General features: G+C 35.7%; 1 protein-coding gene across 1 annotated transcript; it reads right to left on the bottom strand.

Annotated features, from left to right (window-relative positions):
- Positions 1 to 4,288: 4,288 nt before the first annotated feature.
- Positions 4,289 to 6,546, bottom strand: LOC112057857 (trypsin-7-like). Its single transcript, XM_052882169.1, has 4 exons — positions 6,530 to 6,546; positions 6,089 to 6,335; positions 5,522 to 5,662; positions 4,289 to 4,804 (listed from the first exon to the last, which is right to left on the bottom strand). The coding sequence occupies exons 1-4, from the start codon at positions 6,544 to 6,546 to the stop codon at positions 4,652 to 4,654; spliced, it is 558 nt and encodes a 185-aa protein (XP_052738129.1). The 3' UTR covers positions 4,289 to 4,651.
- Positions 6,547 to 13,199: the final 6,653 nt, after the last annotated feature.

Here is a 13,199-nt window from a genome sequence, read left to right on the forward strand (position 1 = left end):
AATCTTGGTTTAAATCAAACAAAGAAATTCATTATATTCGTATCGCAGTTTGAAAGCATTAAAAATATTTTCTAGAATGATTTTATATTTTTTTATAATGTATAAAGAATTTATTTCCCTTCATTTTCAAGATCTCAAACCGATCACGGAACTCTTAAAGCGTCCAATATAAATTTATTGTAATGCAAATTGCATCTCTTTGTGACTGCTCTAGTAACGTTCAAATCCTTTCAGGGTTCACTTTATAGAGGTAAAGCTTTTATCCATACGTATTGAAAGTAATATTATTGACTTCATATTACTCGCTCGATATGAAATTTTAGACGGTTATTACTATGCCTTATTCAAATAAATTGCTTTTGAATTGCAAGTAAATAATTCAATTCGTAAAATCCGTTCTTGATTTCTATTCATGGTTTGTCATGTTTTCGATGTATTAATATAAGTCATATTCGTCATTATCATTATCAACCCATATTCGGCTCACTGCTGAGCTCGAGTTTCCTCTCAGAATGAGAGGGGTTAGCCCAATAGTCCACTACGCTGTCCCAATGTGGATTGGCAGACTTCACAGACCCAGATTATTAAGGAAATTCTCTGGTATGTTTTAAGAAATATCACGTGTCTCAAACGGTGAAGGAAATCATCGTGAGGAAACCTTAGTAATATTAATACATATTAAATGACATATAATTTATTAGTCACTAGCGGACGCCCGCGACTTCGTCCGCGTAGAATTCAGTTTTTCACAAATCCCGCGGGAACCATGGATTTTTCCGGGATGAAAAGTATGTAGCCTATATGTTAATCTAGACTAAAATCTATTTACATTCCAAATTATAGTCAAATCGCTTCAGTAGCCGCAGCGTAAAAGAGGAACAAACACACTTACACACACACAAATTTTCGCCTTTATTATTAGTATAATGTGATATAATGTGATAGTATCTAAAGTTCTTTAATCTAAAGCTTTTCTAGTTTTACTACCATGCCCTTTTTTTACTTTTAAGCAGCGTTACAGTAGTTTTTTGAAACGGTCTTAAATTGTTAATTATCATTTTACTAGATTGAAAATAAAATATCACAGTTTTTTTCAATGTAGCCTTAATTAAAAAAATATATGGGTTAATGTTAACAACAAAAACTATTAAAATTGCTATGCCCAAAAATAATGATTATTCACTACTTAGAAGCCCAAGGAAAGAAAATACACCGTTTTTTCATACTTTTTAAACAAAAGCAAAGTGTGAATAGATCTTTTAATTTCATAAAACGTCAACTTTCCGTCATCCAAATGTTTGGAGGAGGAAATTAAATCTCTTATCTTATCAACGTGATAAAATCCTTCATCTTTTTTACCGCCTTTCTAAATTGAACATCCATCCTGCCCGTTTAGATTCGAGTCGTATTTCACTGCTTTTTTGCCGCATTATTTTTAAATGTTTCCGTGTAATTTGGGGCACAAAACGCAATTTTACGGAGAGTCAAAACAGGGTGAGAACCGTTTTACTCATTTTTGTCATGATACCGCATCTTCATGTATGAAACTGTAAGCTTAATAGTATATTTGCCTTGTTGGTTAATTGGTTAGCCGTTGAGGCTAACAAATCATGAGGTTCTGCCATCATGTCTTGTCATTGCCAGTCATATCAGATTCTAAGTTTCCTAATATTTGTATTTAGGTTCTATAGTGCCTACTTGTATATCTAAATAACGATAAGTTTCTTAATATTTTTTTACGAGAATTTGCTAAAATTCATATAAACTCAGTTAAAAATTATATTTCGATTTACTCAGAGCTTAAACTCTTTCGTGATGGAGTGGTATGATGTGGAAACTAGTTATTACAATTAACAATCACTTTTTGATTTGATTCAAGCTTCCGTTTTCCATCACGAAGATGATATTATGTTTATTGCCACCATTCCACGTGGTCATAATTTGTATAGTTATTAGGATAAATTAGCTAAAGTTCCTTATTCTATTCTTTCTCAATAAAAAAATGTATATTCCAATATATTCAAAATAGGAGTAAAGTGAGCAGGCTACAGGCAAGCGCGTTTTACTACTGGTTCATCATCACTCATAACGTGAATTGCCATTACGGTTGATTAAAGCTACCTTAAAACAAATATGTAATTATTTTAAATAGTTTTATTGCAAAAATATGCAATAAATAGAACAAACAAACATTATAACAATGACCTAATAACTACGGAACCGATGCAAAAAAAAAGAAGTCAGACATAACAAGTTGGCAGTGTAGAACCAAGTAGCCATTAAGACGTGTTAAATTCAGCAAGCAATCTCGCTACGTCGGATCAGAAAAATCAAAAAAGAGAATTTTCCCCCCGGCATTTAATGCCGCTACGTATTTCCTCCTCTTATGGAAGAGCTAATTATGAAAATGCTGAATTTGAGAGAAAAGAAATAACATTTTGTACGTTACAAAGTCTTTTGATATGCCTTACTGTGAATAAAAATGCCTTAATTATAAAAGAGAAGCCGTAATAAATTTCGATATGGGAAAACATTTCTTTCATTGAAGATGAACAGGTTAGAGAATTATAGGATTTTGAAATACATTTGTGGTAATATATATTTTTTTTATTTAAACCAACCTTTTCTTTCATCGCTAAGGTAAATATAATTATTTACTTCTATTTAATGTTTCCTTAATTTAGGTTAAAGGCACATTAAATTTAATATCAATGTTGTTAATTCAAGTCATATCCGGGTATTTATTTTTAATTTGGTATAAACATTAGATATGTTCGTCTTTTAGCCTATATTACGCATTATTAATGGGTTTTGAACTGCTATAAATAGCTCATGTCTTAATGCAAAGATGTCATAGTAGGATTTCCTTTTATTTTTAAAGGTATCTACATATAAGTGACTAGATTTTGTTCAGAATATTGTTCATGTTGATTCATTTTAAACGTATAAAAATATTGGAAAATTAAAGCCGAGTAAAGCCAAAACCAATAATTAATAAAAAAAAACTGCCTAACTTGCTCGCTTCTAGTCATCCGCTGCGTGTATTTTGTATTGCGATTAATAAATAACCTTTTTCCTAATTGTAGGTTTTTTAATATGGCCATGATATACCATTTTGAAATCCCCTTGATGAGCACTTGAAATTGACATATCCACGATATGCGTCACCTTGAGTCTGTGTTGTTTTTTTTTTATTTCATATATGTATGAACATAACCATATTTGCAGTCGGGTAAAACCACCTAGTACCTACTAAATAAATTTAATGTAATTCCAACAATACTACACACAAATTGTTGAATACTAAACACAGACATATGTCTGCATTTGCATGTCACAATATTCTCGCAGTTCAAAGAACTAGTTCCAAGGCGCATAAGCCCACAAGAGCGGCTGCAGCGATGGCTTACGCTCCAAATCCTCCTCATTAGGAAAGGCGGTCTTTGCAGTAACACGCGGATCTACTGAGTGCCACCTACGAGCTCCTACTTACCTACAACCTAGTTTGGCTTCACTTTAAAATACGTCTTTATACTGCATAATGTTCACTTCGTTTCGCTTCATTGTGATATTAATGCTAAGAAAGAATACATTATGGAACTAAGCTAACTTATCCTAATAACTATACAAATCATGTCCACGTGGAATGGTCGCAAGAATACTTTGTACAAAAATGAGACAGCCCTTCAGTCACCAGTAGAACATTGACTATTTAGACTATGGACCTGTTTCGCACCCAAATTCACCAACAAAAAAGTCTGTCGTTTTTTGAGGGGGACGAGGTAAACTCACACATCGAAAATATTTAACACCATTAAATATATTATGTGTTCATACACTACACACAACTATATATTTGACTCGCAATACACACACGCGTAATTTTTACACAGACTAACCAACACATCGCTTAGACTATCCACAGAATATATATATAGAATGTTCGATTACTTGATCGATTTTTTGCTATTCCGTCAAAAGAATCGATTCTTTTAAGAAATTGTTTTTATTACAAATTTGATAAAATTATGGAAGAAATACTTACAAATGTAACCTTAGTCCATCTTTTACTTCTTGTACTAATATTTTTATGTCAATTTAGATTACATACAAAATGAATCCCTTGCGTCCATTATTTTCTTAATGTTTTTTTTGTAACAAATAATATAAATTATTAAAAAAAAAAACATTGATGAAAACAATTGCGTTTAATAAAACAAAATTAACAATAGTTATTAGGATATTTTATTTAAGAATATACAATATTATAAAGTAAACAGTGCCATAATTAAAGTTATACAAATTCCATTAAGAACGCTAAATCGATATATGCGGGAAATCCTCTAATAAAAGGAAGTTGTTATAAATAAAACTACCAAATAATTAATAGCTTACGCAGTTCAAATACGCATAATATAAGATCCTCGAATCTCTATCATTAGGATTTATATCAGTGTTTATATCAGAGTTAAGTGTGTATTTGCTGTCAGGAGAGCTATTCTGAAACTATGTTTCGAATTCACCTCTATCTTTCTCTTTCTATAGTATCATGTTAACGGAGAGAGATAGACATGAATTTGAAACTCGAATTGCGATTTGTACAAAACATCGTTACAGAATAGCCACCCAGAAAACGAGCGCCATCTATTATTTAAACGCCAGTAATAGTTTTGATCCAGTTGCGTATTCCGGGATATGTTACTCTGGCATAGCCGCCAGGGTAGCGTGGGCGAGCGCAACCAATGCTAAAAGAAGCTATACCAACTTGGCCGAATTTAGCCACAGCTGGTCCACCGGAGTCACCCTGAAATAATATTTCCACAAGAATAAGCAACAGTTAATGAGCACATCATGATGCCCATAATTGTCGATAATGACAGCATCGAAGTTGTCCCGGAATACAACTATCTCAAATCTAATTTAATATTTAAACAAAACTCGGTCAAATTTCATGCAGCATTTGGGGAATTGTGCCGGGTCTTTAAATCTACATTAATATAATAAAGCTTTAGAGTTTGTTTGATTGATTGAACGCGCTAATCTCTGGTACTACAGGTCCGATTTGAAAAAATCTTTCAATGTTAGATAGTCCATTTATCGAGGAAGGCTATAGGCTATATTTTATCCTCCTATTTTTACTGGAACAAGAACCACGCAGGTGAAATCGCGAGGCGTCAGTTAGACGTCAATACCCCAAAACTTGAATACAAGCGACTGTAGTCGGCGAGACGTCGCCGACTACAGTCGTCGGTAGCAGTTGCCAGCTGCCGTCGGAAACGTACTGCTCGTGTAAATGAACCCTTAGGGGTTTAACCACCACAGTTTCAACAAATTGTAATATATAGTTGTATAAGCATTATCATTATTAAAGAAATTTATTCAATATTAAACAAAAATTATCAAGTATTTTTTAGTTTTATGTAAAGTGGGGAGCGTGGACGAAAGGTCTGGGCCGGGAATGGACATCCCCCTTTAAAAATAGATAGATAGATAGATAGAGAAGATAAACAAATATTCTTACTTGACATATACTCTTTCCTCCTTCAGGTACACCAGCACAAAGCATCATGTCGCTAATATATGTGTAAGTTTTGAGGCAATCTTCATTTGTTACCGTTGGCACTCTAATTGCCATAATACGGTCACTACCCTGTCCGTTTTCCTAAAAAATAACAATTATCAAAAAACATTCTGACCCATCATTGTCACCGAACCGTTTATATCTAATCTGACAGTATTTACAATTTTAGGTTGTCATATATATTGATAGTAATATTATATACTTACTAGTGGACCCGGTCAAGTTTCGCTTTGACTTATGTGCACTTCTTCCCTATCCCTACTCTACACTACTCTACCCCTACCATATCCTACCCCTTGACTCTTAAACGTTTGTATGGGAAATAGAAAAGGGTTGTTTTTATGGTTTTCCCGGCAATTATTCTAATTTTTCTCACCTTTTAAACCTTCCCTATACCTCCACGAACATTTGAAGACCAAGATAAGATAAATCCGTTCAGCTGTTCTCGAGTTTTAGCGAGACTAACGAACAGCAATTCATTTTTATATATATATAGAAGATACTTACAGATGTAAGTCCCCATCCAGTAACCAACACTTCGGTCCCAGCCGGTATATTCCTGCCACTGCTCGCCAATGTTAGTGCTTTTACATTCGCGTTATACTGAATAGAGCGAGATGGACTAATAATTCCGACGTCGTTATCAATTGTCTTATTGTTCCAACGGGGATGAACCCAGAACTTTGTAGATGTATACACTTCACCATCTCTATCGGTATGGTTGCTACCTACTCTTATGTATACAGTTTTAGCTCTGGAAATCAAAATAATATACTTATAAAGTATCATTAAAAGTATTAAAACTAAGTTCTGCCATATTTATAGTGTTTGGGTATTGAGGGTTATATAAGAACTTCCAGATTAATACTCTACTCTGTCTTCTAATGGCGATTAAAATCCTTCAAATTAATGCGGATCGGGTGCGCGTAGCTCACGACCTTCTCTTACCCACGGTCAGAAACCATGGCATAGACCTAGTAATACTAGCAGAACCGAACAATAAATATGCTGAAGCTGGGGGCTGGGAGAGAGATCGGAGAGAAGACGCAGCAATAATTGTATACAACAAAGCCCTTACAGTGGGAGCTACCATACGAGGAAATGGTTTCATTGGCTTTCGATTTGCACAATTCACGGTGTACAGCTGCTACATATCCCCTAATTGTTCCTTTGACCAATTTCGGCAAGATCTTGAGGAACTTAGTGCCAGCGTGCGTCTTCAGCGAGGAAAAGTTCTTGTTGCTGGGGACTTTAACGCTGCATCGACCATATGGGGCAGCAAGACTACAAATAAAAGAGGACAACACCTAATGGACATAATTGCTGACCTGGATCTAAGCGTGGCAAATACTGGAAATACACCAACATTCGAAAGAGGTGGCAAAAATTCAAGACCAGACATAACAATGGCGAATTCAAATCTAGCTGGCATGATTACAGGCTGGGAAGTTCTTGATGAAGAATCTGCCAGTGGCCATAAATACATAACCTACAGTATCGGAGAAAAAATACCTGGAACCGAATCACGCCCAATTGGATGGAACTTCAACAAAATTGATAAAGAAAAGTTCGAAAACACGTTAATAAGTGAACCTATACGAACTCCTTTTGAGCTAGTCTCTGCAACAACCAAAGCCTGCAATCAAGCCATGCCTAAAAGAAAAGCTAGACGAAAAAAACCTGTCTACTGGTGGAATAACGAAATTAACATAGCTAGGAAACAATGCCTGGAATCTAGAAGAGCTTACACTAGAGCAAACTCGAAGATAAACAAGCAAAGATCAGAAGAGGATAGACTAAACCAAATTCGAGCCAGTGAAGAAGCTAGAAATAGATATAAAACAGCTAAACTAGAGCTGCAAGGCCTCATTTTAAAATCTAAGGGAGAACAATGGAAAAAAGTTGGTGATGAGGTAGACAACGACCCTTGGGGCTTGGGATACAAAATAGTTACCAAAAAGATCAACCGTTCTTCGCCAACTCCCATAAGCTTGCAAAAAATGAAGGACATCACGGCTGTATTATTCCCTACACATGACGACTTCACAAGGACCACTGGCGTAGTTGATCAGGTACCAAGGATTACTGACGATGAACTGGCGAAGGCCTGCGATCGGATCAAATCCAGAAAAGCGCCAGGACCTGATGAAATTGCGCCAGAAATAGTTAAATTAGCAAGTAAGGTGATTCCCGACCAATTGAGAGACGTCATGAATGGTATTTTCCTAAGTGGAGAGTTTCCAGATATATGGAAAACTGCTAGACTAATCCTCCTACGGAAACATAACAAATCAGCAGACGAACCATCAGGGTATAGGCCTCTCTGTCTTCTGGACTGCTATGGAAAGCTATTGGAGAGGATACTGCTAAATCGAATAGAGCAATTGCTACCAAAGCATGGTGGATTAGCGAAGGACCAATTTGGGTTTAGAAGTGGCCGGTCAACATTAGACGCCATCGAAAGAGTAAAAGCCATAGCGCTAGCGGCAAAGCAAGGATCGCAACGTACCAGAAAGCTCTGCATACTTGTTGCCCTAGACGTAAGAAATGCTTTTAACTCCGCTCCATGGATCCTAATACTGGAGGAATTTAAGAGGCGAAAATTCCCAGATTACGTCATCAACCTCATAAGCAGCTACTTGAATCAAAGAAACATCATAATAACGGACGCTGCAGGATCATCAGAGACGATCCGGGTGACAAGTGGAGTTCCCCAGGGCTCAATTCTTGGACCAACGCTGTGGAACATATTGTATGATGGAGTTTTCAAATTAGATCTTGGCGATGAGGCACGTCTAGTGGGTTTCGCGGATGACTTGGCTTTGGTTGTAGCCGCCAGAACTGATCAACTACTGATGAAAAGGACCAACAGGGCACTGGACATAATCAACAAGTGGATGATCGGGAAGCATCTAAAACTGGCACCGGAAAAGACCGAAGCCATAATGCTAAGTGGCAGGAAAAGGCATGGCCCACTCACTTTTAACATAGATGGGGTAGAAATAAAACCATGTGACAAACTCAGATACCTCGGAGTATGGCTAGATAGAAGCCTGAGGTTTGACAAACATGTGGTGCAAACAGCTGAGAAGGCAGAAAAGCTAGCGGCAGCCCTTACCCAGTTAATGCCCAGAAAAGGCGGACCAAGAGCCAGCAAAAGGCGGCTCCTCGCATCAGTGGCACACTCTGTCATGCTGTATGGGGCACCTGTTTGGAGCCAAGCACTTCAAGTGACTAAATATAATAATGTGCTTGGAAGAACGCAGCGACGCCTGGCTATCCGTATATGTGGAGCATACCGAACAGTATCTAAAGAAGCTGTGCTGGTGATAGCAGGATTGATACCTATCGACAAATTAGCTACAGAAAGAGCAAGGCTATACAAAAGGGAGGCCAAAAGAACTCCGAAGGAGGAGAGAAAAAGAACACTCCAAGAATGGTCAACAGAATGGCTTGAAAGTGGGAAAGGGCAATGGACCAGGGATTTGATTCAAGACTTAGTGAAATGGGTTGAACGAAAACATGGAGAGGTGGATAAGCTGATAACACAAGCATTAACCGGACATGGAGTATTTAATACTTACTTGCACGCGATAGGCAAAGCAAACAGTGAATGTTGCACATATTGCGGAGAAGTAGACACGCCCAACCACGCAATCTTTGAGTGCATGGAGTTCGAAGGGGAAAGAAGTAACGCACGCCAAGGCGGTGAACCTCTGACAAAAGCAAACTTAGTGCCATATATGTTGGAGAACAAGGAAGCCTGGGCTAACGGGGCGAAAATGCTGCATTACATTATGGGACGACGCGTGAGAGACGAATGGGATCGCCAGAAAGAAAATATCGAAGCGTGATAGACCACCCCCTTCCTGAAGTAATGCACGTAAACTGCGGTACCAGGAAGGAAAGGAGGAGATAAGAATAAAAAAAAAAAAAAAAAAAAAAAGATTAATACTCTACATCATCATCATCATCATCATCATCATCATCATCATCATCATCAACATCATCACCAACATCATTATCATCATCATCATCATCATCATCATCATCATCATCATTAATCTATATTTTATAGCCCAGTACAGGGTAAGCCTTTCTTACAGGAGAGGAGATTTGGTGGGGATTTTTTGCAACCACGCACAGCCAGATGATAATTTAAATATAATATGTGCTATTGAATTACTGATTCTACTTCACTTTTAAATATTAAATATATTTTAATAATAATATTTCGGCTTTAGACCTGCAGTTTTAAATGTGCAGTTACCGCATTAATTCGCATATCGCAGGAGCAGTTCACTTTACTGCTAATATATCGAGAGCCAAGCGGTCTTCCGACAGTAGGACTTTGATGTCGGCTACAGTTAAAGCTGCAGGTCTGCCCGCATAAGTCATTTCTAGCGGTTAGTTACCCAGTTATGCAATGTGCTGCTGTCAATACGTATCTCTGACTTATAATCGATCCTCCGCATCCAAACCAACCCTCCTCCTTGACAATCGTCAACCGCACCTGATATGGAACATCTTTGATATTGACCTCGTAACCTCCAACTATTTTTTCATCACTGTTTTCAGTACGATATTTGGAGCTTTTACATAAAACATCTGCAAAACTTGATCTATTAACATAGATGCATAAATTTGTAATAGATTAGCGCTTTAAAAGATGTCACATAGATAGAGAATAAAGGAACAAATACAATTGTGTCACTATTTAAAATTATAATGTCTCCATCATATCGAACATAAAGCCGTGTCAAAACGATCGAGTTGAGAGTGACAAACATTTACCAATGTCGTTTGGTACATGTTTGTCACCGCACGCAAATATTGTGGCAAACATCGATTCGAAAAGATGCTTTAAAAATTTTATGATCGTAGATTTCGAATTAATGCAGAAAGGATTGTTCTATAATTGTAAAAGGGGAATTTTCAAGTAAATTTAGAAGAAATTAAAATACTTATACATGTTTTTTGTAACAGGTAAAGCCTTCGTCTTTGCAGAGACAGTCACAAGCATTCCATAATAGAATCATTAGCATGTAGGTATTTTAATAGTTTTGAAAGCTGAATGCTGAATTCTTAATAAAAATAAAAACCTCAACTATTAGATACAGATGGATGGTATGAACGTAGGCAAAAAAGTTATTCGGGAAAAAAAGTCAAGTGAAATACAGCTGAAGTCACATAAAAATATCTAAAATGTTACCTTTTATAAAAATAACACCAAAAAATAAAAATATAAACGATATAAACTTCTGCATTGCTTTGACACTGAAGACATTAGTTTTGTACTTGACACAGTCTTTTATATTATATTCAAGGACTATCTCATAAATTAGTTTTAATTTACTCCTTATCTTTAGCTCACTATGTAGGTACTTTGTGTGCATAGCATTATTAAAATGTCATTTGTAGAAATGTCAGTTTTGCAGTGAATATGAAAAACAAATTAGTATCTCAATTCTGTTAGACTATCCTACTGTGACATTTTAATGGTGAAAGTTTATATGTTTGTATTACTATTTTTTTGTTAGCTTACGTTTTTACGAACACATTAAACTTTCAAGTTTGTACTGACTATTTTGTGCTATCATAATTTTTATTTCCTTAAATTTCTCTCTATATGACTCTATGACTAGATATTGTATATTTCAAAAGTACTAAAGTCCTCTTCTGGAGCACAAAATGATACTCAATCATCTCAATATATCAGTATACAATATAATATCAGCATCCTTACATTATAGAAAAACACGAAATGACAAAATACTGTGAACTTTCGTATGCCTACTCTTTAAATTTTTGAACGACAGTTTCGCTCGAAAATTAATAGATTGTATTAGAATAGGTACGTTTCATCTGTATTCTAAACTAGACTGTTCTACAACGTACTAGTGTTAAAAATTCTATTTTAATAAAAAATGCTTCCTCTATTTTGGAACGCTACGGCTATAATTCAAAGCTATTTGCCATAATATTTGCACGTGGTGACAAACATGTACCAAACAACATTGGTACTTATTGGCAAAACTTTTGTGTGCTCGGTGTGGTATTTTGAAACGTCCTAATATTCACTGATGTTGTAATGTACCAATTTCAAACAGAGACATAAATCGATTTGTGACTTCATTTCGTGGTGCCATTTTGAAGATTTTAAAAAATATATTACAAAATTACATTTATCAAAATCGGTTCAGTAATTGCATAAAGGAGTAACAAACAAACATACACACTTACACAACAATAAACTCTCGCCTATATAATCTTAGTATAACTGAGCTTATTTATATTAGCTTACTTAACAAAATATTGAAACATCAAGTTTGCCTTTTTCGAATGGTTCGGTTTAGTTTGCACTAAATTATGTCCTCTGAAGTCTGAAGTCTATGAAGCGATGGGTCAGTAGATATCGTCAGTCAGACATACACACTTACGCAACAATAAACTCTCGCCTATATAATCTTAGTATAACTGTGCTTATTTATATTAGCTTACTTAACAAAATATTGAAACATCAAGTTTGCCTTTTTCGAATGGTTCGGTTTAGTTTGCACTAAATTATGTCCTCTGAAGTCTGAAGTCTATGAAACGATGAGTCAGTGGATATCGTCAGTCAGACATACACACTTACGCAACAATAAACTCTCGCCTATATAGTCTTAGTATAACTGTGCTTATTTATATTAGCTTACTTAACAAAATATTGAAACATCAAGTTTGCCTTTTTCGAATGGTTCGGTTTAGTTTGCACTAAATTATGTCCTCTGAAGTCTGAAGTCTATGAAGCGATGAGTCAGTGGATATCGTCAGTCAGACATACACACTTACGCAACAATAAACTCTCGCCTATATAATCTTAGTATAACTGTGCTTATTTATATTAGCTTACTTAACAAAATATTGAAACATCAAGTTTGCCTTTTTCGAATGGTTCGGTTTAGTTTGCACTAAATTATGTCCTCTGAAGTCTGAAGTCTATGAAGCGATGGGTCAGTGGATATCGTCAGTCAGACATACACACTTACGCAACAATAAACTCTCGCCTATATAATCTTAGTATAACTGTGCTTATTTATATTAGCTTACTTAACAAAATATTGAAACATCAAGATTGCCTTTTTCGAATGGTTCGGTTTAGTTTGCACTAAATTATGTCCTCTGAAGTCTGAAGTCTATGAAGCGATGGGTCAGTGGATATCGTCAGTCAGACATACACACTTACGCAACAATAAACTCTCGCCTATATAATCTTAGTATAACTGTGCTTATTTATATTAGCTTACTTAACAAAATATTGAAACATCAAGTTTGCCTTTTTCGAATGGTTCGGTTTAGTTTGCACTAAATTATGTCCTCTGAAGTCTGAAGTCTATGAAGCGATGGGTCAGTGGATATCGTCAGTCAGACATACACACTTACGCAACAATAAACTCTCGCCTATATAATCTTAGTATAACTGTGCTTATTTATATTAGCTTACTTAACAAAATTTATAAATAAACAAAACTCGTCTTATGCATTTTATGTTGTATTTAATGTTGCTACCATGTGAAAGAAGTATGAGTATGTCATCTCAATAGATATATACTTAAGCTATTGTAAATGTTAAAAA

Source organism: Bicyclus anynana, chromosome 6 (genome assembly GCF_947172395.1).
Source record: "Bicyclus anynana chromosome 6, ilBicAnyn1.1, whole genome shotgun sequence".
Taxonomy (NCBI): Eukaryota; Metazoa; Arthropoda; class Insecta; order Lepidoptera; family Nymphalidae; genus Bicyclus; species Bicyclus anynana.

What these genes read in the sequence shown, in the direction of transcription:
- LOC112057857 (XM_052882169.1), bottom strand. An exon ending in CTGGATGGGGACTTACATCT is followed by an intron (nt 5,663 to 6,088) that starts GTAAGTATCTTC and finishes GTTATTTTTTAG; the next exon opens with GAAAACGGACAGGGTAGTGA. An exon ending in GAGGAAAGAGTATATGTCAA is followed by an intron (nt 4,805 to 5,521) that starts GTAAGAATATTT and finishes ATATTATTTCAG; the next exon opens with GGTGACTCCGGTGGACCAGC.